Source organism: Sycon ciliatum, chromosome 12 (assembly GCF_964019385.1).
Source record: "Sycon ciliatum chromosome 12, ocSycCili1.1, whole genome shotgun sequence".
Taxonomy (NCBI): domain Eukaryota; kingdom Metazoa; phylum Porifera; class Calcarea; order Leucosolenida; family Sycettidae; genus Sycon; species Sycon ciliatum.
The window spans coordinates 13,612,664-13,640,175 of NC_088654.1; the positions used below are offsets into that span (position 1 = coordinate 13,612,664).

General features: G+C 44.6%; 1 protein-coding gene across 1 annotated transcript in view; it reads left to right on the forward strand.

The window, feature by feature from the left end:
• The window catches only part of LOC135828885 (fibrillin-3-like), a 136,572-nt gene that overhangs the window by 102,977 nt on the left and 6,083 nt on the right, over positions 1-27,512 (forward strand). Inside the window, exons 16-23 of the mRNA XM_065341315.1 lie at positions 11,426-11,749; positions 13,072-13,224; positions 17,594-17,737; positions 21,038-21,172; positions 22,076-22,237; positions 23,754-23,882; positions 25,035-25,202; positions 26,555-26,686. Of these exons, the coding sequence (XP_065197387.1) occupies positions 11,426-11,749; positions 13,072-13,224; positions 17,594-17,737; positions 21,038-21,172; positions 22,076-22,237; positions 23,754-23,882; positions 25,035-25,202; positions 26,555-26,686 (1,347 nt within the window). The remainder of the gene's footprint in view (positions 1-11,425; positions 11,750-13,071; positions 13,225-17,593; positions 17,738-21,037; positions 21,173-22,075; positions 22,238-23,753; positions 23,883-25,034; positions 25,203-26,554; positions 26,687-27,512) is intronic.

Sequence of the window (27,512 nt, forward strand, 5' to 3'; positions counted from 1 at the left end):
TGTCAAATGCTTTTGACATGTCTATACCGAGAATTTCAATGACATACTTATATTTCTGGACTGTTGCTGCAAGCCATTTGTGACACCAAACTGCATCTACCGTTGATCGTCCTGCCCGGAATCCACTCTGGTTGTCACTGAGAAAGGTATTAACTCTATGTGAGATGCGTTTCAGGGTGATAAGTGACACCGCCTTCCTGAGGGCAGTTAGAAGCACTATGGGACGAAGATTTCCAGGTGGTCCCTTCTTTTTGTTAGGTTTTTGAAGAGCAATCAGTGTGCCTAGGCCGAGGCTGATGGGTTTCGAAGACCCTGTTCAACAGGCGGATCATAGCCTCCAGGAGTTTCTCACCACCATATTTCAGGAGTTCGGCCGCAATACCATCCGGGCCACATGCTCTACCATTGTTTAGTTTCTTGAAGCTATCTCGGAGCTCGGAAGTTGTGATAGACCGATCGAGTGGTCAAGGCTCACCGATGAAGGGCTCTATGGCTGAAGCATGTTTATCTGTAAACTGGTGTTGGAAATGTTCTTTAACGATAGCTACTGCTTCCTGGGCTCTGCCGACCAGTTTGCCGTGTTTATCCTGCACTACCGTGGTCACTGCCGGCCGCCTCCGCATTGTGGCAACTGCCTTGAACATTTGTGCGCCGTTCTTCAGTTTCTCTACTTCCTTAGCCTTCAGGTCCAGTTCTTCCTCGGCACGGTCTAGGCACAGCTTCCGCACCTTGTGTTGAATTCGGTTACGTTTGGGTTTGAGGGATTCTCTCTTCTTGTCGTCAGTGACAAATGTCAGCTGTATGCGCAGCTGCCTCTGCTCCTTCGATAGGGCTTCTAGTTCTGCATCATCGTATTTTTGGTGTTTTTCTCTTGGCGTATCCCACAGTTGTTGCTGCTGCACTGTGAATGTGTTTTTGAATAGCGTTCCAGTTCTCCTGCACGTCGTCTCCTGCCTCCCCAGTAGGCTCTGCAAGTGAATCTGATAGCTTCTTTGCATAGGCGAGCTGTACTTCTTTCTCTGATGCCAGGCGTAGTGTATTGACACTGGGCTGTCTGCTTATGCTCCGTTTGTGCGTCAGGCTACCCAAGACACCATACACTCTCGATATCTCTAGGTTTGCGATTACAATTCTATGATCTGAGTATTATAAGTCTCCATCCCGCCGTAGCTCCTGCAGTTCTTCAAGAGACGTTTCTGTGACTCACGGCAAATAATATAATCAATCTGATTGTGCAGAGGGACTTTTTGGTCTGCTTCTCACGTTTAGTACGATGATTTTAACTTTTTCACTTAATGTATCGAAAAATTTTGGTCATTGCCCCTCTTGCTCACAAATCCCACCGAGCCACACTAGCTATAGAAATCCGATAACATCGAAACAAACCAGAATAAGAACCTTAGAAGCAGCCACCAAATCGAAACCAAGCGCACGCTCTATTACAATGCATGGACCCACCAGGAACCCGACTGGGCTTTAGTTATGCAGATAAAGAACCTCAAATTGACATTGCCGTCGACCGTCGTAGTAGTGGCAGTTTTAAAGCACCGAGTCTTTTTTGGGGGGGGGGGTTAACGCGAAACTATGAACCTCGAGAACAGACTACTGCATGGTAGAGGTGGCTGCAGACGCAACCGTGGTGGTGAAACTGGAGCATCTCCGCCGACCTGAGGGGTCAGCTTCAGCGACACTTCAGTGCAGGGAAGGATTGAGAAAACAATTACTGTAAGCCCTATGATAGGGTATTACTTACGAAGATGTACGCACGAGGATATAGCGGCCAGCCTTTGACATTCAACTGATTTAATTCAGTCCTGGGCAAGTCAGGCTCACGCAATTGGCGTCCTGGGCTTGGCCCTACTTATTAGCTTGCAGCACAGTCAGGGTGCTAGCGTGGACCACCCTTCTCTCCGCACGGCACTCACTGGAGACTCCGATGGCGATTCCAAGCGACGCGCTACCTACATGTATACTACCGGTGGTGATGGCGAAGCTGATGAGGACGACGACAGGCAGGCTGCTGCCCAAGACAAGGAGGGTATTCCCCAAGACCAGCAGCGATTGATTTTCGCCGGCACGCAGTCGGAAGCAGGAGCCCACTCTTCACTTGGTACTTCGTCGGTGGGATGCAGATTTTCGTCAACACTATTCCTGGCTAGACCATCACTCTTTACGTCGCGCAAAGCGATGCTATCGACAATGTGAAGACCACGATTCAAGACGAGGAGGGAGGTCATTTGTCTGACGCCGAGCTAGCCGCTCTGAGTGACCGGCTCAACCAAGATGAAGATAAAACCTGGCTTGCTCTCCACCATAGCTCCAGCCGCCGCCGTGGTTACTAACGCTGATTCCAGGTATGGCATTTTCTTTCCTGTCTTCCTTCAGTCTCCCTGTACTTTTCAGTCTTCCTTTATGCGAGTGTGTGAATCCAGTTTAGTTTGGTAGGCGTCTGATCATGGTGAGCCACGGTTTACCCAGCTAACGTGGGACAATGTGTGTGACAACGCCCCTTATAGTTATAGTGTATTCAGTTCGGTTTTTGAACTGCGATGTTCCTGGCGGGTTGTGCCAGCGTTGTGCAGCAAGAGTGCTGTGGATTTTCAGGTCCTATTTGGAGAACAGTTCTTTCCCCTTTTGACCCCGGTGAGATCGTGTGAACCTGGTGTGCTTCTACTTTATGATTTGTTATCAGTTCATTTCTTCTGTCTACTCTAAACGTTATCATTTCCGATATAATTTGCCATCTTCCGGTTGACGCTGTGTTCATAACTCTTCACTAATTTTTTGAAAACCACGAGGGCGTGATAATCTGTAGGAAGGGAGGGTGTAGTATCCCTGCCCGACCAATACGGAAGCAGTACGGAACTAATACGGAGCTTGCCTGATGTATATTTAGTGTATCTCCGTATGTAAGCGTACGTCGTCTGCTGCATAAAAGCGGCTGCGCATTTCTGTTTTGAAGAAGATTAGATTAGATTAGATTAGATAGCAACGAAAGCTAACTCGAAGATGAGATTTTGATAATAACGAGCTATTCAACCTCCAGGTGTGCACCGGAGAGAAAGTCAGTTATTTTGCCGTTTCTTCTTTCACTAATAATTATATCTCAGGTGTGTACCTGAAAGAAGTAGAATAAAAGTAATTCTTGTTGATTTCACCGCGCCTACCACTCGGCTACCCATTACAATATATTCAAAATTAGCATGAGACATACGGGGCCGTCCATAATTGCCGATCTTAATATTATTATTATTATTATTATTATTGTACGTGAAGTGTGTGGGTACAGTGAGGGCTGCGTCCCACCCGCCTGTGTGGATTCACAGGAAGTGTGAGTTACGAAGTCTGAAGAAAACGTTGAACGGTCTCTGCTTGGATGACGACTACACCATAGCTCAGTGGTTAGAGCATCGCTGGCTACAAGCGAGGGTCCCTGGTTCGAGTCCTGGTGGTGACAGTCGATTTTTTCTTCAGACTTTTCCCGTTTGTCTCTTTCCCTCAAACCAGTTAATATTTTATGACTTGGGGCTCCCCGCGTGCTAGTTTGTACGTGAAGTGTGTGGGTACAGTGAGGGCTGCGTCCCACCCGCCTGTGTGGATTCACAGGAAGTGTGAGTTACGAAGTCTGAAGAAAACGTTGAACGGTCTCTGCTTGGATGACGACTACACCATAGCTCAGTGGTTAGAGCATCGCTGGCCACAAGCGAGGGCCCCTGGTTCGAGTCCTGGTGGTGACAGTCGATTTTTTCTTCAGACTTTTCCCGTTTGTCTCTTTCCCTCAAACCAGTTAATATTTTATGACTTGGGGCTCCCCGCGTGCTAGTTTGTACGTGAAGTGTGTGGGTACAGTGAGGGCTGCGTCCCACCCGCCTGTGTGGATTCACAGGAAGTGTGAGTTACGAAGTCTGAAGAAAACGTTGAACGGTCTCTGCTTGGATGACGACTACATCATAGCTCAGTGGTTAGAGCATCGCTGGCTACAAGCGAGGGTCCCTGGTTCGAGTCCTGGTGGTGACAGTCGATTTTTTCTTCAGACTTTTCCCGTTTGTCTCTTTCCCTCAAACCAGTTAATATTTTATGACTTGGGGCTCCCCGCGTGCTAGTTTGTACGTGAAGTGTGTGGGTACAGTGAGGGCTGCGTCCCACCCGCCTGTGTGGATTCACAGGAAGTGTGAGTTACGAAGTCTGAAGAAAACGTTGAACGGTCTCTGCTTGGATGACGACTACACCATAGCTCAGTGGTTAGAGCATCGCTGGCTACAAGCGAGGGTCCCTGGTTCGAGTCCTGGTGGTGACAGTCGATTTTTTCTTCAGACTTTTCCCGTTTGTCTCTTTCCCTCAAACCAGTTAATATTTTATGACTTGGGGCTCCCCGCGTGCTAGTTTGTACGTGAAGTGTGTGGGTACAGTGAGGGCTGCGTCCCACCCGCCTGTGTGGATTCACAGGAAGTGTGAGTTACGAAGTCTGAAGAAAACGTTGAACGGTCTCTGCTTGGATGACGACTACACCATAGCTCAGTGGTTAGAGCATCGCTGGCTACAAGCGAGGGTCCCTGGTTCGAGTCCTGGTGGTGACAGTCGATTTTTTCTTCAGACTTTTCCCGTTTGTCTCTTTCCCTCAAACCAGTTAATATTATTATTATTATTATTATTATTGTCCTGGTGGTGACAGTCAATTTTTTCTTCAGACTTTTCCCGTTTGTCTCTTTCCCTCAAAACCAGTTAATATTTTATGACTTGGGGCTCCCCGCGTGCTCGTTTGTACGTGAAGTGTGTGGGTACAGTGAGGGCTGCGTCCCACCGGCCTGTGTGGATTCACAGGAAGTGTGAGTAACGAAGTCTGAAGAAAACGTTGAACGGTCTCTGCTTAGATGACGACTACACCATAGCTCAGTGGTTAGAGCATCGCTGGCTACAAGCGAGGGTCCCTGGTTCGAGTCCTGGTGGTGACAGTCAATTTTTTCTTCAGACTTTTCCCGTTTGTCTCTTTCCCTCAAAACCAGTTAATATTTTATGACTTGGGGCTCCCCGCGTGCTAGTTTGTACGTAAAGTGTGTGGGTACAGTGAGGGCTGCGTCCCACCCGCCTGTGTGGATTCACAGGAAGTGTGAGTTACGAAGTCTGAAGAAAACGTTGAACGGTCTCTGCTTGGATGACGACTACACCATAGCTCAGTGGTTAGAGCATTGCTGGCTACAAGCGAGGGTCCCTGGTTCGAGTCCTGGTGGTGACAGTCAATTTTTTCTTCAGACTTTTCCCGTTTGTCTCTTTCCCTCAAAACCAGTTAATATTATTATTATTATTATTAAACTCAATCTCGTAGCATGTGCACGCATTGCTAATGTGGGGAGCAACCCCAGAAATGAGGGCGATAACCAGGTGGATGCGTAACTTGTAGTTCCTTGGTCTTTCTCTTTCTATAAATTAAACCTTGGCTCTCCATCTGAGTCCATTCCTGCACACCTGATGAGCCGTCTTTATCTATACGGCGAAACGATCATCGTGTGAAACTACTGCTTGTTACCGCTGCTTATTGTCCACCTAAATTGTCATAGTCGAAGTACAGTGCTGTTTTACTGAGGCTTTCGGTTTTTCATGATTCTTGTTCGCATAGCTTTCCCTTTTATTGATCTTCGCATCTTTTGAGCCACACTAGATGTGTGGAATGTGGCGTTGTGTTCCTGAATCGTGGTTTGACCGTATTGTCCAATGGTCTTGCCAGTATCGTCATCGACATGCATGAACATCCGCCAACGTCCTTCACAGCTGAGACTTTCAGCTCGTTCTTATCTTGATTGCGCTCACCTTCCCTTCCTTATGTTATTCCTATAACTTAGAACCTTCCAAGTTGGAAGGCTGTTGGAGTGTGCATCCAAGATGTGCTAGAGCTGTTAGCCAGTTAGTTGCAGAACGTCAGTACCGTCGGTCACATGACGTGCAATGTTATCGCATGAGCTGATTGTTTAGTAACTGGTGGTGTTAGTGGACAGTATAGCGTACCTTGTAGTTCCTTGGTCTTTTTCTTTGTATAAATTAAACCTTTGCTCTCCATCGGAATAATAATAATAATACAATCTACCGACTGTAGAAAACGCCACAAACACTGATGCTGAGCAGTACAACCTGGAAGATGAGCTGCTGCCCAAGGAGATTAGTGATGTAACGGAGGAGTTAGAGAAGAGGTATCGTGCAGAGGTCGTGGCGTACATGGCACAGCGACAATGCCTCCCTAATCCAACAAAAAAGCATGTACAAAATAAATTATTATACAGTGTTACCGCCATGGTCAACTCTCAGCTCAGGCTTGTGTGTCGCCGGCTATTTCCTGATGGTGAGGCGTCGCTCCATGAGATCAATTGCCTCGTGTATGCTGGTGCTTGCGTTTGCATATCGACTATCCAAGGCAGTCAGAATCATCCGACTGGCAATGCCAAGCAAAACGGAAGTGACAAGGACCATCCGCCGCAGTGGCAGATCCGATTGACAAGGGAAATCGATCAACTCCGCTCGGATGTTTCCCGACTCACCAGCATGCTACGATATCCATCGGAGAAACATCATGACTTCTGGAGGAGATATGAAGTTGAAGTCGGAAACACAGACGAGTTGGAAATGAAGCTACAGGGAAAGAAAGATCGACTTCTTGCGCTAGCAGCCAGGATGCGTCGATACCGAGAAAATGAAAAGGCCAAAAAAGCCAACAAAATGTTCCAAATGAATGAGCGTGCTTTCTACCGGACGCTTCGGGAGCCTGCACACTCTGTTAGTGGTGCTTCAAATCGATTGGAGACGCCGCAATTTCCAGAGGCGAGTGAAGCCACCGAATTCTGGAGTGATCTTCTGTCTACACCTGCGCCGTTCACCGCTGGCGAGTGGTATGTAAGGCAAGCAGAATATTATGAAGAACACGTCCCTGTGCAGAGTAGCGCAGTTATCACCCAGGACATCCTGGCTGACTGCCTGCGCAAACTAGCCTTGTGGAGGGCTCCGGGCCATGACAAGTTGCATGGGTACTGGTGGAAGAGGCTGACAAGCCTGCACTCTTACCTTCGGAGAGCCTTCCAGAGGGTGATAGATGGCCACAGTGACATTCCGGGATGGTTGACGTCTGGCGCTACTACTCTCCTTCCTAAGACTTCTCCACCTTCGGCAATGCCCAAAGATTATAGACCAATTACGTGTCTTCCGATACAGTACAAGCTCTTTACCGCCGCCATATCGAAGATTATGTGGCAGCACATCAATCAACATGAAATACTTGCAACGGAGCAGCGCGGTTGTGCAGCAGCTGGTCTTGGTTGCAAGGAGCACCTGATGGTGGATAAGATGATTCTGGAGGATGCCCATACGAAAGGGCGAAATCTGGTCATGGCATACCTGGACTTCAAAAAGGCATTTGATAGTGTGTCGCATGAATGGATTCTACATGCTTTGACGATGTATCGATTCCACCCGTCTTTGGTCACAACTATTGCTCGTAGCATGCAGAACTGGAGAACGACAATGCACATATGCGGGCAGGGAAGATGCAGGGTCACTACCGGCAACATTTCAATAAGAAGAGGCATATTTCAAGGTGACACATTATCCCCGTTACTGTTTTGCCTGGCGCTAAACCCAATCAGTTTTGAGCTCAACCGATTGCCTTTGGGATACAGAGTCAGCTGCAGAGACGCCGAGTTGTCTATCAATCACTCTTGGTACATGGACGACATTAAACTCTATGGGAAAACTACAAAGGATGTGACTACCCTCGTGTCTACCGTGTGTGGCGTTGGTGATGACATCGGCATGAATCTCAACCCGGCCAAGTGTGCCGTGCTGCACGTCAGGAGAGGAAAACCAGATGAAGGATGCTCTATCCAGGTTGGCGATGAGACCATTGCAGAGTCGCTACGACTCAATGAAACATACAAGTACCTTGGAGTAGTGCAAGCAGCCATGATACCTCACCCGCAGCTCAAGACGCAACTCACTGCAGAATACAAAAAGAGATTGTATTTGCTTCTTAACAGTGGACTGAATGCGCGAAACATGATCAAGGCCATCAATACGTATGCTCTGCCGGTTATGACATATAGTTATGGAATCGTAAATTGGACCGAGGCTGAAATCAAGACCACAGATCGAGTGACAAGATCAGCCTTGACTGCGTCTGGATTTCACCACCCCAAAGCCTCAGTCAACAGGCTCTACATGAAGAGGGGAGATGGAGGCCGGGGCTTGGTCTCTTGTGAGGATATGCACGGCCGGAGCATGTGTGGCCTGGCCCGCTACATGAGTACCAGCCCAATAGACAGAATAAGCCTGCTTTATCAGTATCATCAACAATAACCTACAACAAAAAGCCACTCAATAACTGCAAAGGCCGCTAAGTTCCTGTCGAGTTTGGATCTGCCAGCAGCTGGACCAGCTTTACCCAATAAGCATACCATTAAACAAGCGTGCGCTGAGCGAAAATCCAAAACACTTTCCACTATGCCGCTGCATGGGAGATATTGGAGCCGATTGGAGGAGAATCGCCTAGATAAGGAGCTTACCTTCATGTGGTTGAAATCAAGGACACTGAAACCTTCAACTGAAGGCATGATTATGGCAGCACAAGACCAATCCCTCAAAACGAAAAATTACCAATACGCCATAATGAAGTCAATTGCTCGAACTGATGCCAATTGCAGGCTTTGCAAGGGCAGCTTAGAAACAATTGACCACATTGTCAGTGCCTGCCCAGTTCTTGCTCGGACCAGTTACATTGAACGACATAACCGGATAGTAAAGTATGTGCACTTCGAAATGTGTAAAGCACGAGATCTACCTACTGGTGCTTCACGATTCGACCACCAGCTCAAGGCATTGGTCAAGAGTGATCAGTATCGCCTCTATTGGGAGTATTCGGTCCCAACTGACCTGAAACTATCAGCAAACAGGCCCGATCTGCTCCTTGTTGATGACATCGCCTACATTATAGACATCAGCGTTCCTGGTGAGAACAACATCAATAAGAAAATGGCTGAAAAGCGCTCGAAATATTATGATTTGAAGCGGGAGATTTCGAGGATTTGGTCCCTCCACCAGGTTGACGTGGTCCCTGTGGTTGTCGGTGCCCTGGGAGGCTTGGTGGGGGAGACTCCTCAATGCCTTCGGACTGTGCAGGGAGGAGACCTGGCTATTGTGCAACAGGAGGCTATACAAGGTTCGATTAAAATACTGAGAACTATCCTTAACATGTAGATGCACCTCTGCTGCGTTTGCATGTTCAATAGCTAAGAGACTTGAATAACGACTGATAAAGACTGATATTTCCTTTGTTACTACTCCCTTCATTGGTTGATGTATTTTGCCTGTCGCTGCAAATTCTTTATTATTGTTTTGATGTTGGAGTTCGGATTGAGTTTCTTTCCTTTCTTCCTCTTCCTTCAACTAGTTCTTGTCCCTTTGGTTTTTAGGTTTTATTTATTTCTTTATTTTTGCTTTTGTTTTTTCACTTTCTTTTTGCTGTCCCACCCATGGAAGTATTTCATTGTGGGTCTGGCTTATCGCCTTCGAAAGAAGTGAATAAAGGAGAAATAATAATAATCAGACTTTTCCCGTTTGTCTCTTTCCCTCAAAACCAGTTAATAATAATAATAATAATAATAATTTGAAACTCGGATGTTGAGCCATAAATAAATGTGGAAGAGAAAAGGACATATGGATACGAGTTAAGAGTAACTCTCCATCACTGTAACATGATACTATATACAGTCAGAAAGTGCAATAACTAGGCACAAAACTGACAGAGTACTGAAACATTCGACGTCCTGACACCTAGCTTCAACACATCTCCGCAGCGCTAACCGACAGCCTTCCAACTTGGAAGGTTCAAGGTTATGGAAAAGACCAAAGAGGGGAAGGCAAGCGCAACGAAAACGAGCAAAAGCTACAGTCCCAACGGAACAAAGAATGTCGATTGTTACTGGACGATGACGAGACCAGAAGATATTTGACAAAGCGGTCTAACTACTATTCGAAGCAGCAAAGCAGCACACCACCCAACTTGGGTGGGTCATAAATATCAAGATAAGTAAAGAAAGGGAAGCTTTGCGAAAACGAATTGTACAAGCCGAAAGCCAAACTCCTACAGTACTCCTCATGCATGACATTGTGATGGACTAGTTGACTACAAAACAAGTTGTTTCACACGACGTACGTTTCGCCGTATGGTTCAAGTTGGGTAGTGTGCTGCTTTGCTGCTTCGAATTGTAGTTAGACCGCTTCGTCAAATATCGTACTGGTCTCGTCATCGTCCAGTAACAATCGACATTCTTTGTTCCGTTGGGACTGTAGCTTTTGCTCGTTTTCGTTGCGCTTGCCTTCCCCTCTTTGGTCTTTTCCATAACCTTGAACCTTCCAAGTTGGAAGGCTGTCGGTTAGCGCTACGGAGATGTGTTGAAGCTAGGTGTCAGGACGTCGAATGTTTCAGTACTCTGTCAGTTTTGTGCCTAGTTATTGCACTTTCTGACTGTATAATATCCATCACTGTAACATGATACTATATTATAGTATCATGTTACAGTGATGGAGAGTTACTCTTAACTCGTATCCATAATTTTATGTCCTTTTTTCTTCCACAATAATAATAATAACAATAATTTTTGAAAGGATTGGGAGAATTTCAAATTCAAAGGATCAATTGGGGAAGTGAACTGCCTGAAAAGAGGAAAAATGGCCAGACCCACCAGGACTGGAACCCGCGACCTTGCTTGTCATGAGCAATGCTCTAACCACTGAGCTATGGGACCGGGCTGAACCTAGAATGCGCTGACACGTTTTTCACTCCAAAGGCAGCTCACAACACGTGCCACACATACTGATGGCACTTGGGTCTTTCTTCCTCCCCCAGGGGACCAACCAAGGTCAGTTTCTGGACCCTACCAGAAGTGAAAGAGAGTGATAAAATTTGGACAGTATTGGGAGAACTTAAAATTCAAAGGATCAGTTGGGGAAGTGAATTGCCTGAAAAGAGAAAAATCGCCAGACCCACCAGGGCTGGAACCCGGGACCTTGCTTGTCATGAGCAATGCTCTAACCACTGGTTCGAGTCCTGGTGGGTCTGGCGATTTTTCTCATTTCAGGCAGTTCACTTCCCCAGCTGATCCTAAGAATTTGAAGTTCTCCCAATTTTTTCAAATATGTATCACTTCTGGTAGGGTCCAGAAACTGACCGCGGTTGGTCCCCTGGGGGAGGGAGAAAAACCCAAGTGCCATCAGTATGTGTGGCACGTGTTGTGAGCTGCCATTGGAGTGAAAACTTGTCAGCGCATTCTAGGTTCAGCCCGTCCCATAGCTTAGTGGTTAGAGCATTGCTCATGACAAGCAAGGTCCCGGGTTCGAGTTGCATAATCATAATTATTACACCCATAATATTTTTGCTATACTTGTTCAGCGCTTGTGAACTGCTCTGGAGCAAGCACTAGATGTTCGTCTCAACACAACTCGACGTTCTGTCACTGCCCTCGAGGAAGCGTCTACAATGGACACATGTGCACAGACCGTACAACTTGTGACCCTGACGATCGCTACAGCCCCTGCAGTAGACACCCAGTTTGCAACATCACAGGCGCGGGACATTACTGTCACTGTGGAGAGGAATTCACTCTGAATGGATCAATGTGCAGCATTATTCCAGAATGTTCACTGTGCGGCCGTCAAGCAAGATGCGTCGCTACCTCAGGAATGCATGTATGCCGTTGTGTCGAGGGATACACAGGTCGGATACTGAGCATAGATTGTTTTCATTATTATTATTATTATTATTATTAGAACAGGCGGCGAGGTGACACAAGTTTTAAGATGGCAATAAACAGAATCAGCTAAAGCGTCATGCTACGAAGGTTCTATTAAGATGTCACGAACAAATTCTGCAGAAAGTAGTGATGGACAAAGATAATTTTATGATGGAAATGTAATGTGAAGAACAACACTTGGAACGATGAAAAAATTAATATAAAAAGGCATTGAAATAGCTTTCGCAGCACGCCTATCAGGAAGCATCGTTGTGCTAATGAACAAATTGCAACACAGACTATTATAAAGGACCAATAGTGATAAATACCACCTAAACAATGCCAATAAATGTATCACAAGTTATTCTTGCAAGATACCATGTGCGTGGAAGATAACAATCAAACACTCCTAAGGGACCAAATTCAAGTATGAAACAACACTAGTGACAAATTTCTGGTTGGACGAGACAAACACAACATTTTACTGGTTGAACAATTTCAGAAAAGACAACACTCTCCTTTTGAACAAAAAGGTCAGGCTTGTGAATACGTTGGAAAGCAGCCTCCAACACTTGACCTGTAACTGATAACCATGACATCCACGACACAAAACGGAGAAACATTAACTTAATCAGAATACACTTGGCAACATTCAGAACGAGATACACATTTGTTTATACACAGCAGGTTTACGAGGTCGAAACACATGCCCACACTCACTCCCACACTCTCCCATACCTACACTCTCTCCCTCACTCAACTCACTGCTAGAATTTCCTCCGTCAGCATGCCTTTTATCCACAGTGATGGCAAATCTAAGATAAGAGTCATACTATGGCTTAGTTGGTTAGAACATTGCTCGCGAATAGCAAGGTCCCTGGTCCGAGTCCCGGTGGTGTAACTGATGGATTTTTTTCTTTCGTATCGGGCTTGCAAGTGTTGAATTTCGGAGAGAAAAGAGCAGTGCGAGGCATGTGGCCTCTATATTCCTAATACATGTACTTTCAAATTCTCCTTGTAGTCCAAATTTGAAATTGAAAACTATATAATTCAACAAGTATAGCCGGAAAACTGCTCAGTACTGTGCTGTAATCATGATGCCTATAGTTGACGAACATAGATTCAGTCTCATGTATTTCTTATTTTATACTACAATGCTGCAAATGAAATTCACAGGGTAAACAGACGTTAAAAATCATTATACATCTCCCTGTTTATCCGTGCATTGTGATCATGAATGTCGTACGGTCTCAGGATCATGTACATGTACTTTCCATGTTGCAATTGCTATGGTGTTGATGACTAGGGGATGGAGGAATCTGTCAAGATCTGAATGAATGCTTGGGCTCAAACCGAAGTATTCCAGTGTGCAGACCTTTCAGCACATGTAAGAACACCATTGGGAGCTATGTATGTGCATGCGACTCAGGATATCGCGCCATTCCAGGGAGACGCATTGGTAAGGAATATTTTCGAATGTAGAATATACCGGTATTATTAGGTGTTAGGTAATATTCGGCGATACTTGGGGAATTGTGTGTTGCTCCCTACGTAGGAGCTCGCAATGAAAAGTCATGCTAATTGTATGAAACACACATCTCGGAAAGACGTCCCCATACAAGTGAATATTGGCAATTTGGGAGATATATTCAAAATTAGCATGAGACATACGGGGCCGTCCATAATTGCCGATCTTATTATTATTATTATTATTATTATTTTAGAATTGCGATCAACAGAACGAGCTGAACCGACATTTTCACAAAGGCTTTTATTGTATTCAAAAAACGAGTGGATACGAAGGCAGTGAAGAACATGGAAGAAAGAAAAATGTGATATGGAAGAAATGATGAACAAAAAATTGTACTTCGAACTAGTTTTCGCACAACACTCCTCAGGAAGCTACGTTGTACTAATGAAAAACAATCCAGAAAGATACTAATAAAGAGAAATAGAGTGAGAAGAAACAACACCTAGGAAAATGATAATCCTAGCACTAAGGTAATGACAGGAAAAACTGCGAAAGCACTTAACGAACTTGTAAGGACTACTAGTATACTGTGACACAAGATATGACACCATGGCCAACCAGAGCCAAACAGACAGAACAAGTTGCTACTAAAACAATTTCAAACGAATAATGCTGTCCTTCTGGACACAAAGATTAGGCTTATGAATACGTTGACAAACGGCCGCGTGTGTTGCATGCAGACACGTTTGCATCAGCATCGCTTGCTGCATCACCGGCAGAGACGACAACAATACCTACCTCAATATCAATGAGACCCAGAAGAAAAACTGCTAATTACACCATGACCTATTTCAGTACGGAAGTACCGAGCCAACGGAATACACAACAGGAACGTGAGACGAGGGATGGGAGGAGACGGGACCTGATTGCTCCGAGGCAGGAAGTCGTTGAGGAGGATTCGGCCAGTGATTCCGGTGAGTGTGAGAGCGGGAATGATCGTGTGAGTAAGAGTGGGTGCGAGCGTGTGTTTTCTAGTAGGAAGTCATCAGTGTATAAGCATCTTGCATCTCGTCCTGATTGCTGTAAGGTTTATTCTGATTCTTCTTTTTCTGTTTTGTGCCGTGCTCGTCATGGTTATAAGTTGCAGTTGAGTGTGTTAGAAGCCGTTTGTCAACGTATTCATAAGCCTAATCTGTGTGTCCAGAAGGACAGCATTATTCGTTTGAAATTGTTTTAGTAGCAACTTGTTCTGTCTGTTTGGCTCTGGTTGGCCATGGTGTCATATCTTGTGTCACAGTATACTAGTAGTCCTTACAAGTTCGTTAAGTGCTTTCGCAGTTTTTCCTGTTATTACCTTAGTGCTAGGATTATCATTTTCATAGGTGTTGTTTCTTCTCACTCTATTTCTCTTTATTAGTATCTTTCTGGATTGTTTTTCATTAGTACAACGTAGCTTCCTGGGGAGTGTTGTGCGAAAACTAATTCGAAGTACAATTTTTTGTTCATCATTTCTTCCATATCACATTTTTCTTTCTTCCATGTTCTTCACTGCCTTCGTATCCACTCGTTTTTTGAATACAATAAAAGCCTTTGTGAAAATGTCGGTTCAGCTCGTTCTGTTGATCGCAATTCTAAAACTATTGTCGCCTCGACGCCTATTTACATTATTATTATTATTATTATTAAGAAAGGGTTTGCTCCCCACACCGGAGCTCGCGCTATTCCACCGACTTAACTTGACACTTGACTGACTCACGACTGCCATCCAGAGCACACGAGAAGTCCATCGAACCTTAGACTCGGCAAACCTGCAAGAAAGCACCACTCCCTGCTCAATACACAGTGTTTCGGGGAATTCACCCCTCATCAGTTGAGCTTGAGTAGGCTGAGGAAGATTGTGCCTGAAGAGCACCACTTATATAGTGCTCTCCAGGCACAAACATCACCAGGGATACAAACTTACAGAGACGCTCCGTTTCCAGCGCGACAAACACCTCGTGAACACCAGATAGCAGCGTGAGTCAGTGTCGCTCCTGGACGGTGAGACACGGTGAGGTGTGGGGAGCAAACCCTTTCTTACAAATTATCGCCGAAGTCGCAACCACTACTTCGTACTATTATTATTATTATTATTATTATTAAACTCAATCTCGTAGCATGTGCACGCATTGCTAATGTGGGGAGCAACCCCAGAGATGAGGGCGATAACCAGCCATGGTAAAAGTACAAAAGAAAACAAGAAAACAGTGGAAAGAAAGGAACCGGGAGGAAAACAAAGCTCAGCCAAGAAAGGAACAGGGAGGAAAACAAAGCTCAGCCAATTAAGTGAGATAGCCGGAAATTACATTGTTTAGCTAAACACGCGTGAGTGCTGCAGGAAAACGCAACTCAGCACAAACAACTTGGCGAAACTGAGACATGCTGTGGCAGTGGTGGGCGAGGCTTGATAGCTTGAGCCAGTCAGAATAGGAATGAAACAAAGGGGATTTTGTAAACTGGACAGTGCGAGCTGCAGGTAGCGAGACTTGTGCCCTTGTTGAACGGCTCCGCACAAACCAGTCATAGGGAAAAAGATGCCTTGGTACTTTCTCGAGTTTTATCTTTTGAATTAGCATGTTGCTGTGGAGACTGCGTCGGATAGAAAGGGGGCAAACACGAGCGAGAACATAGAGTTGTGCAGAGGAGAAATCACGGGGCAAGCAAAATAGCATTTTTAATAATTTTCGTTGGCAAACTTCGAGCTTGTCTGATATCGTGGTTGATAACCCACACCACGCTACGTCACAGTAGTCGAAGATCGGACAAATATACAAAGAGAAAAACAGAGATCTACAGTCGTGAGGCAGATAACGGCAGTGAGGCTTCAGAGTTCCTAAAATTCTGGATACTTTAAGGCAAATATGGTCAGCATGTTCGGACCATGATAGCTTCGAGTCAAGAACGATTCCCAGGTGCCTGTGAGAAGTTACAACTTCCAGGGCCTGGGTGCAGTTCGGAAACGTCAACGGTGCAGATGGTGGACGTGCAGAAATATACAACACTTTTGTCTTCTGGACATTGAGCTGTAGCTTCCAGATCTTCATCCAGTTTACCACGGCATCGATGCCCTGCTGGAGCGATACCGTTAGTTCGTGCTCGGTGGAGGCTGAGCGGTGAAGTGCGGTGTCATCTGCATAAAGCGAGAGGCAAGGAGTAACGGATGGCAAATCATTCACGTACATCAAGAAAAGCAGGGGGCCAAGAATAGACCCTTGTGGTACACCTGTATTTACTGGACGATCCTCCGAAATCAGGCCGCCTGCTTTCACGGCTTGGGTCCGCATGCTCAGGTATGACCACAACCAGTTGTTGGCGCGGTGGGTGACACGGTAGCACGATCGTAGTTTTGCGATCAGCCCTCTATGCCATACCGAATCGAATGCTTTGGCCAAGTCGAAGAAGCAGAGACCTTGATGGCGCCTTTGGTGTCGCTGAGTGTACAGCTCCTGGACAATGCGGGTCAGCTGTAGCGAGGTCGAGTCCCCACGACAGAAGCCAGACTGGTACTGAGAAAGCGCGGGTGAGAAATGTTTATACAGAATATTGTAAACAACACGTTCACATACTTTCGACAAACTTGGTAGCAGCGAAATGGGGCGATAATTGGTAGTGTGCTGACGAGAACCTTTATTCTTATAAATGGGAGTGACAACAGCAAACTTCCAAACAAGTGGGTATACGCCGCTTGCAAAGGAGATGTTGAAGATGCCTTGTACACGAAGAGAAAAAGTTTCGTTGATGAGTGAGTGGGTCAAGGAGAGTTTCCTTTTGAAAATATTGATAGGAAAACATCCATGCAGGCAATTTTAGATTATTGTTGTGAGTGCTTCGAGAAGGGGTGCACTCATAGCAAGAATATCAGTTTTAATCCATACCTGCACCACACATTGTATTGTACTACCGTATTTCCCTGTAAGTTAGTACGTACTAACTTTCGAACTTAGCAGCCACATGAGTACTAACTTTCGGGGGTGCTACTATCTTTCGGGGTGTACCTTTTTATAGGGGGTAAATGACACGCAGTGGGAAGCCTGCGCAACTCTAGTGTCCGTGCATATGATGTATGTACTGTACGGTGTCTGTACATGTAGGACGGGTACGAACTTACTATCTTTCGGGGGAACTGTCTTTCGGAGTGATAACCTCGGCAGTGGAAAGTGTATTTTTTATATGGGTACTATGTCTTTGGGGAGAACTAACTTACGGGGAAACACGGTATTTACACGTCCGGGCTCTCTTCTTTACTCTTCGTTTTTTGTCCATCCGTCATGTCACTTTCACTGCTACCTCTACCTGCCACCTGCTGTGTTTTTATCAGTTGATTCTCCTGAATGTCAAGAGATTGACGAATGTCAGGAAACCAGCAACGATTGTAAAAATGCAAGTAGGTGTGTCAACACCCATGGTAGTTACTTTTGCATTTGTCTCCCTGGATTTGTGGCCAAGTCCGTAACAAAAACAGGTCAGTACTGTAGGAAGGTCTCTATTTTGTAATTAATTTTGACCACTTGGCCATTAGGGTCACGAAAAAGTGGTGTTAACTTTATTATTATTATGTAAATTTTGAATAGGGCAATCCCCACAGGCCTAAGGCCTTTTTACAGGGTACCCTAACTTTGTGACCCCATTAGGGAGGGCCCAAATATGCTCAAAAATTTCGCATCTTATGATTTTTGCATATTGGCCATTTGCTTCAAAATATGCTTCGAAATCACACAAAAGCAGAAAGGTTTGCTCGAAATATGCTCGAAACATGCTCGAAATATGAACTGATATCAGTGATAATTATGCGAATTCTTTGCTCCTTGTAGCAAAATATGCCACATTTGGTACAATATGCTAGATTTGCTACTTTATGCGACCTTGAATCACGGACCCTCTCTTCTCGGGTCAAATTTTCCCCCCGTGTTTGGATGAGTATTTTTTCCTTCCGGGCTAAGTTTGGAAGTGTTCCCTGACCGAGCTTGCCGTGGTAAGTTTCCTTGTCCATTTCCGCAATCTTCCCTATAATTATGCGAATTATTTGCTCCTTGTAGCAAAATATGCTACATTTGGTACAATATGCTAGATTTGCTACTTTATGCGACCTTGAGTCAAAATTAGGCCTTGACAGATTATGCTAATATTTTCGTGAAATTATGCTTTTCGCATGGCTGAAAAAATGGCAGAATTATGCTATTTTTATGCTAAAAGTTATCATATTATGCCGCATTATGCTCACATATGCTGCTAATGTATATGATGGTTCTGTGCAAAATAACACAACAGGTGAATTTTTTGTAGAGGGCGTTGTACTGTAGTAGCAAAAGTTCAACGGGATCAACGCACCGTCCGACCTAGCTACGACCGTCACCCTGGTCACTGATTGTAGTGGACTGGACATGTCATCAAGGGAGTCGTAAACCTACGCCTTCCTGGTGTATCTACTTGTACTTGTACTTGTAGAACATGTACAACTGTATGGAATTTGATGCGAACAGGCGGATTATTCCAATTTTATGCGATCCGTATGCAATTTGCCTCGAATTATGCGATTATTCGATTTTGGTAGGAATTATGCGAATAATTGTGCTAGCATAATCTGTCAAGGCCTAGTCAAAATGACCAAAATATGCGAAAATATGCGCAAGCATATTCGGGCCCTCCCTAGACCCCATCGATCGATATCGATCGATTGGTATACAGTGGCACTAAAAAAGGTATATCTCTGGTGTTCCTTCGTCGATGTTCATAAACAAAGCATCTACGTTTCGAGGGAAACCTTGGCTATCACGTCGAAGGTATCCGAAGTCTCTACGAGATACAATGCCGCCGTGGTGAGACTCGAGATCAGAGGAAAACTAAACAATTCACTCCGATCGAAAAATTCAAATTTTCACACTGCATTTGGCGGGGGCTTCCCCGGAGTGCCACGTCATACTCAAGCATGCTGCACACGAAAACAATTTGCGCTTGAAACGAGCTTTCGGCTGTATTTTGTTTGAAGTCGATGTGGTAAAGGAGAATGGAATGGCGGCTGTTTGAACTTTGCTGGAGCTGTTCGCGCATGGCTGCTGTTTTGAGCGGCATTCTAGGCCACGCAGAGCAGAAGCCATGCAGGTAGCTGGCTTGAATGGGGTATTAGTCGCTGCGTCTTGGAAATACCTTCCAGTGGTGGCAAGTTTGTGAAAATTGGGGAATGTTTGGCAGAGATACAAGTGAAAGTGCATGTTTTTTTTTGAAGGTGAGTAAATTATCGTACTTTCAGTAGGGTCACAAGGGGTTCACTTACTGTTCCATGTCTTACTTTTTCTTCCTGCATTATCTGCTTTACTAGTTTTTGCACACTCCTGGTCGCTGCTGTTGCATTTTTGAATTGTTAGAGCTGTGATGAAGTCCACGGCTATAATAGCCTTATCAACTGTTGCACCCGTTTGCACACATACAAATTACAATATGCTTTGGATCTGTTCTCGTTGCCTGGGCCATCATAAATAGATCTCTTGGCTCGATTGTATTGCTGAGGGAACATGTACTGGTCGCTAATCGTGGGTCCCCACGTGGCATGGTTCGCGCATTGTCATCAAGCGGATATGTATGAATTATTTTGTCTATTCAAAGGATCAGTGGGGGAAGTGAACTGCCTGAAAAGAGAAAATGTCGCCAGACACACTAGGACTCGATCCCCGGACCTTGCTTGTCCTTAGCAATGCTCTAATCACTGAGCTATGGGACTAGGCTGAGTCTAGAAGGCGCTGACAATTTTTTCACTTCAAATATCCCGGGTTCGAGTCCTGATGGGTCTGGTATTTTGTTTCTTTGAGTCCTTTGAATTTGAAGTTGTCCCCAATCCATTCAAAAATGATATTGTCTATGTAAGCACTTTTCGCATGTAAAGTGGAGTATGTTTTGATACTTTCTAGGTGAATCAGAATGACATCCTGATTTTTGTGAATTCGAACATTCCGGGCATTATCTGACAGAGAATATTCCTAAAAGACCTTCTTTTGGCGAAGGAAAAGATGATGAAAAGTTGAACTTCGATAATGATCCAGTATTAAATGTAACTTAGAAGAAGAAAGCGCGTTGGTCCAACCTTGAACCTTTAAAGTTGGAAGGCTGTTGGTTTGCGCACTGGACATGTATTAGAACTAGGTCTTATGTCGTTGAATGTCTCAGTAGCCTGTCGGTTTTGTGCCCTGTTATCGCACATTCTGACTGCTTATTATCTTGTAACAGTCGTGGATAGTTGCTTCATAACAATAATGCCAAAGCGATCCTATCTGAGATCTGCAAGATTTTCAACCATATTACTTTTGGGATAGGAGCAAAAACCTTGTATCTTATGTTGATCACGTGGGTGCGTTCAGTTGAGTCGTAACATTTTCACGTGGATCACGGGGAACGCGTTCCCCGTGAACGCGTTCCCCGTGACCAGGTTTGAAAATATTACGACTCAACTGAACGCACCCACGTGATCTAGATGTGCTAGAGCTGTTAGCCAGTTAGTTGTAGAACGTCAGTACCGCCGGTCAGTGTCGTGCAATGTTATCGCATGATCTGATTCTTTAGTAGCTGGTGGTGTCTGTGGACATTATAGCGTAACTTGGAGTTTCTTGGTCCCTTTTTCTTTAATATAAAATACCCTTCGCTCTCCATCTGATTCCAAACAAAGTAAAATTACTTTGTTTGAAGTTCTTTTCAGTTGTTCTTGATACATTACAATTAATAGTCTTTGCAAGTAACACCATAATTCCTTCTTTTGACTTTATCTGTGTTGTAGGAGAAAGTCAGTGTGATGACGTAAATGAGTGTACAGGAAATCCATGTGATACTCATGCTACTTGTACCAATACAGCTGGCAGCTACACATGCCACTGCAAACATGGATTTGTATCATGGAAAACACAAGGTGCAGGTTCGTCTGTCTGTAATCGTTGCAATAGTTATTGACATAGTAACCATCTGGTGAATAATGGCGATTTTTGTTCTAGTCATTAATGATGATTGTTTTTCCGTTCGGTCTCGTTCGGGCGGTTTAGGACGTAGGGTGGTGAGGACTGTTAGGATGTCGGGATTGCCGTTATCTTAGAATATATACCTCCCTCAAGTCTGCAAATGAGAGTGACAGCATTTTGGTAGTTGATTTAGTAGCAGTGGTGAGGCTTCCTGCAGATTCATTCATAGGAAAACAGACCGCTCTTTCCCATACACTCTCCAATATTGAACTCTTGCTGAACACGTCACTCTTGCTGAACACGTGACTCTTGCTGAACACGTCACTCTTGCTGAACATGTCACTCTTGCGGAGCACGTCGCGATGTACCACAGCATAGTATTATAATTATAACTGCTCCTTTGCAAGATTGCATGTCATTGCATGCCAGATGAGGTCAATAATATGTCGAAATGTTGTAAAAACTGATTGATAAATGAGCCTCTAGTTCCGAACAGAGGGCTTATGTCGTTCCGCGCAGTATTGAGAAAAAATGCATTTGAGAGTTGAGTTTTCTGCATTAAGCGAGGTATAATTCACGTTTTGAAAGACCCATAACTTTATGAAAGATATAGATTTGGGACCTAGGTTTTTTACAGAGTGATCTTCAGGGATATAGCAATGGTATACATGTAGATAACTCAAATGCTCAAAAATGAAATAAGCCCCCTTTTGGATCTAGAGGCTCAAATAGAGTTCGACATTGCAGAGTGAATTGGAAAGGCAGGTCTGCTCTAAAACATTTCTCTTTGATGGTTAATGGTGTTGTAACGGGGAAAATATATAATTCCTCTTCTGGGTCATCTTTTGCAACACCCTTCACAGGCAATGGAACAGTGTGCGAAGACGAGAATGAGTGCGTTCCTCTTCCTGGTGCTACTGAGCCAACGGCCAAATGTCCAGACAATAGCAAATGTGTGAATATCCTGGGAAGTTACCAATGCACATGTGCAGCGGGTTTTGTACCGGTCCAAGGTTCAGTAACGGGTAAGTTCATTTAAATCAACCCTACCCACACACCAAAATACACACATACACCCTACTTCTCGTAAGTACTTCGTTTTAACATAACATTGGCCTTGTAGGAATTCGATAACAGTTCTGGTAAAAAGATCGACGAGGAGACTAAATTGATGGAGACAATTGCATAAGCGACGCGCACACACACACACACACACACACACACACACACACACACACACACACAAGCATACACATACACATTAGCCTCTTCATCTACCGGTACAGTTCATTATCCAGTTCTGTATCCTCGTGTAAAAATAGACCCACTCGAGGGAAAGATGTAAATAGACTATTGGATAGGTGATCATGTCCGCGATAGAACGAATGGCTGAGGCAACAAAAGATGGGCGCCCAACTTTTGCATAAGTTTTGCATAGCTGAATGTCATATGTACTAGCATGAAAAAGCAAGGCATTGGGGTAAGAGTTTCTTAAAACAGGCGTAGTTATCACACATCGAGCTAAAGGGTGTAAATCATTCCACAACTTAGCACATTGGAAGGAAGCGCCTTGACGGGTAAAGGCAGTTCTGAGCATGGGCATCTTTAACATTAAGAGTGCGTGATACAAGGCTGCGCGTTGCAAGACCATTTTTAAGCGCTTGAACATTTGACTTAATGTGACACTACAGCGGCCTTCCAGACAGCGCCTCGTCAAATACAGAAATTTCTTGCAATACATGGATACCAAACGATCTAGACCAAGTCTCGCAAATAAAGGACTTGATGGACTACAAAATCCAGTATCGTACACTGAACGCAAATCTCGGTTTAGCATTCGTTCAAGCCTACCTAACTGGTTACGTCTCTTTGGCGTATTCCTGCATTATAATGAAACGGCCCTCTCTTTGAACATCTTCTTTATGAAGGAATGGCATAACAAAGGATATGTCGCTTTCCTGATGGTGTGGGATGGCAAGGTGTAAAGGTCGGGTGGAGAGGGCAGTTGTGGTGTGGTGGTGGACGACAAATCAGTACGAGGCCGAATACAGCTGCTTATCCCATATCGATTCTGGTTCCACTTGGCAAGTTGGCAAGACGGTGATATTAACGGCAGTAGACAATTCTTGAGTGAGTTTCACTAACGTCACTTGCATGTTATGGAGGTACTAGATGCAACATAGTCAATATGCGCACAGAACTGTTTCGTCCTTTGTGACCTCATCAGCACAGTACCGAGAAGATGAGGCCAAACCTGATAGCAATGAAAAATCTATTTTACAAAGCCAGATCTAAACCCCGTCCGAGCGTACCTTGCTGGGGTGCTCAAAGTGACAAGTCAGTGAGCTGTGCCGAAAGCAAACAGCAACGGCACTATCCCACATACTAGTACTCAACTACCACAAATAGCAGGTGCGAAATCTGCTGACAGAACTGCTACATGCAAAATTATTAAATGATTTTTTAGAACTCCCTGTAGCACAGAGGTTTGCTTTCACAACCTTTTTCCTTCGTTGACAACTCAACTTTGATGTTGTACAGGTGCACCAACCTGTACTGACATCAATGAATGCCTGGGCAGTCCATGTGTTAGCGACGCGACGTGTATCAATTCTGCTGGTAGTTATGCTTGCCATTGCAAACGTGGATTTGTACCATGGCCAAAATCAGGTGAGATAGTAACCAATTGCATGAGAATAAAGCGAAGAAAGGGACCAAGGAACTACAAGATACGCTATAATGTCCAGTAACACTGGTGGTGTTCATGGACATTATAGCGTAACTTGTACAGCCTTGGTCCCCTTCTTTACTGTAAATGAATCATTGGCTTTCAATCCTAGAATGAAGCAAAGCAAACGGAGCGTCTTAATATTAGTTCTATTATTAGAACAGCATGGTATGTTTTTTTACTTTGTGTTTATCGACCGTATCTCCATTTCGCGAAGCTGTGTAATAATAATAATAATAATTAGTAAACAGTTTCCGCTGAGACAAAAATGCGATAATACTCATGAAAAGGACACATTTTAGGCTCATTACAAACATCTTGAAAGTTTTTTCTTCACAAGTATACGTTCAAGCCTTCTCCTCAGGTGAAATACAGGCAAGGGAAAAGGAACAGGAACAGTGGATTAAATACAGTAAGAAGGTGGTAAAACTGCGCAAAGAAGAAGATAGCTAAAGTAAACAGCGAAAATTGCAATAATGACACAAAGGTGCAAGTGCGAGAAAACTCAATAAGCGTGACATGTAGTGCGACAACAAGAGACAACACTGGACATACATGTAACTAACGAGGTTATGACGACCTACCTAACAGCCTAAGTGTGAATTTAATTTGTTTCTGCTTGCAAAGGTTGGGTTTCTTTGTGTGGATGTATACGGCTTCCAAAACATTCAGCAATCTAGCACTGCGTGCACGTGACACAATCGAAAACAATCATCTGAATACACAGCACCACGATCAGGATGCTCAAACAAATGACTAGCAATGGACGACTCATACTTATCAGAACTAACATCAGAACAATCAGCATGTGAGGTTGACACATCCAATATCACATGGCTAGTCGAGTGGACCCTAGCCGTTGCCTCTGTCTGTGCTTTAGTCGCTGCCATCGCCGTCAAAGTATACTCGTGAAGACAAAAACTTTCAAAATGCTTGAAATGAGCCTGAAGTGTGTCCTTTTGATGAGTAATAATAATTAGAGCAGTGTCTCCGGTGGTCCTGACCAAATTTTCCTTTTCCCCTCAGTACCAAAACAAGACGATCATTATAAGGGATGAGAATATTGCAATATTTTCTCTGTTTCACTGTTCCAGAAACAAGCACAGAAACTACATGTCATGATGAAAACGAGTGCGCTCCTCTCCCTGGTCGGACTAGTCCATCAGCAAATTGTTCCAGTACTAGCAAGTGTGTCAACACGATCGGAAGTTTCCTATGTACATGCCTACAGGGATATGAAGTGAAACAGGACTCAACTTCTCGTAAGTACTTCATCTTTACATGCCATGGGCCGTGATGGAAAGTTGACAATATGACTGATGCTCAATCTGCGGACAGAACTGTTTCGTCCTTTGTGGACTCATCAACGCTGCATAGAGGACAGGAGGCCGAACGTACCAATATGGCTGATAAAAAAAGTCGACGAGGAGGCAACAAGTTTAGACTCGCAACCTAAAATATAAAGCTCGGTCATCCAATACAATCATGCATCCACTCACATCATCCATGGAACAGGGTGTGGCTCTAAGAACGTTTCGGTTTTTATGATTATTAACCAGAGTACGTCAATGAGTGGTGGGTAAAATAAATCAAGGTAGTGGATGTGTTAGGTCACCACACAGAGTAAGAACAATTCTGATGAAAAATGCACTGCCGCTTATCCGTGTGCTAAAAATGCGTGTAAGAGCACAGCAATAAAAATAAAATGAAATAAACTTCATGGTTCATGTCAGACTCGGCTAGAGGACAGCAATAGACAGAGAAAACCACAAACAGATAGAGCATCGCAATAATAGGGCAGGTGCGTGCGCGTGCGCATGTGTTGCATGCATTGTGATGACGGCAGAGGTCTATTTATTGCTTTATTAATATTCCTCCTGTCTTTTTATTTTTAGTAGGAGGAGACCTATGTTTTTGAGTACAAAGACCTTGTATTCTTGGAAGCCTTCGACACCGCGGTAGAACAATCCAGCCGGGTAGACTGAAGTTGTAGGAGATCTGTATTCTTTGTGAGCGACTCTTTGGTCAAGGAGCCTGAGCGGGCTTTTACAGTTCCATAGCCTTCATATTTTCTAGCTTCTCATAATACAGTGAAACCTGTCTAAAACGACCGCTCAAGGGACCTTCAAAAATGTGGTCTCCTTATCCAGGGTCATTTGACTGGAAATAGCATCCCTTGATCATGGTTTCAGTGGTCTTCTTGGACAGTTGGTCGCCTTATCCAAGTGGTCGCCTTCACAGGTTTTACTGTGCTGGCACACACAGCCAAAGCCATAGAGAACAATAGCCACAACACACAAATTCAAGGGCTGTAAGGCCTGGTGAGACTCCCAGCTGACTGAAGAAGTCGGGAAAATAAACGACGATAAAGAACACGCTAGATGCCGTATTTGCTACCGAAAATGTAGCCCAAGAAATCATATGTCGCCAATCCCGATGCTCTCGGCCGGTAGGAAATATAACTTCCCAGATCCGTTGCCAACAGGACAATCAAGACTTCGTACATCTCTTGATAGGGTGCCCCAACACAGCAGTATGCGTCCTCATCGATACCGAAGCCACAACAAAACAAGCTCTAAAAAACATTTTCTGCCAAATTTCTTCTCAATCACAGAAGACAAGTGTGGAGATATCGATGAATGTCGAACCAGTCCATGTGAAAGCAACGCTATCTGTAATAATACAGTCGGAAGTTACTCATGCCAGTGCAAACATGGGTTTGTACCCTGGTTCAGGCATGGAAGCGGTAAGCGGATTGCGCTTTGTATGTTTTTGTTGTTGTTTTTTTTATGAAAGTGCACATGCCTACATAGAATGGAAGAGAAAAACAACATCAACACCAAGAGAACACAGGGGACTACAAAGGGTGTGTAGGTGCTATTGAGCTGTGCCGGTGAGGTGAAGTGCGCTCTCCGGACCAATGGTCTCAGGATCAAGGCGCACATCACGCACCATGGGGGAAAGGGAGAGAAGAAAGACTGTGTATGAAGAGTGAGAACCTGAGAGCCGGACAATGATGGAGAGAGAGAGAGAGAGTGAGAGAGAGAGAGAGAAACCAAAGAAGGGATGAGGGGGGTGAGTGAAGGAGCTATTTTCATGTAGAGAAATCCTCCCCCCCCCCTTCCCCTCTAACCCCCACTCCCAGCATGATACGTGTGTAGAGGACGAATACGTCTCTGGATAGAGATGGTCCTTGGCATATGGTAGGTGCTTAGGTCGTAAACAATCATGCACTGTTAGTGTAGCGGACTTTGAAATTCGTTGAAGTCAAGCGGCCATGGGGCGCTGGTCTTCCAGCCGCGGGCTCTTCTGGTGCATTTAAGGGGGCAGCCTGGTCGTAATATCCCTGAAAAATCGAATTTGTAAATTCATGTCGAGTGCTACATCAGTTGAAAGAGCATGAATAGCTGCAAAATCTCTGAACATTTTGTCTCGATCAGACCAGCCGTTCAAGAGTTATGGCCGAAAATGTGCCCTTGCAAGGAAAGATTTTTTTGTTGCACGCTGTCATTTTTTGGCAGCACTGTATTTGAATCTGAGTAGACCGTGTGCAACTTGTCGTATCATGGAAA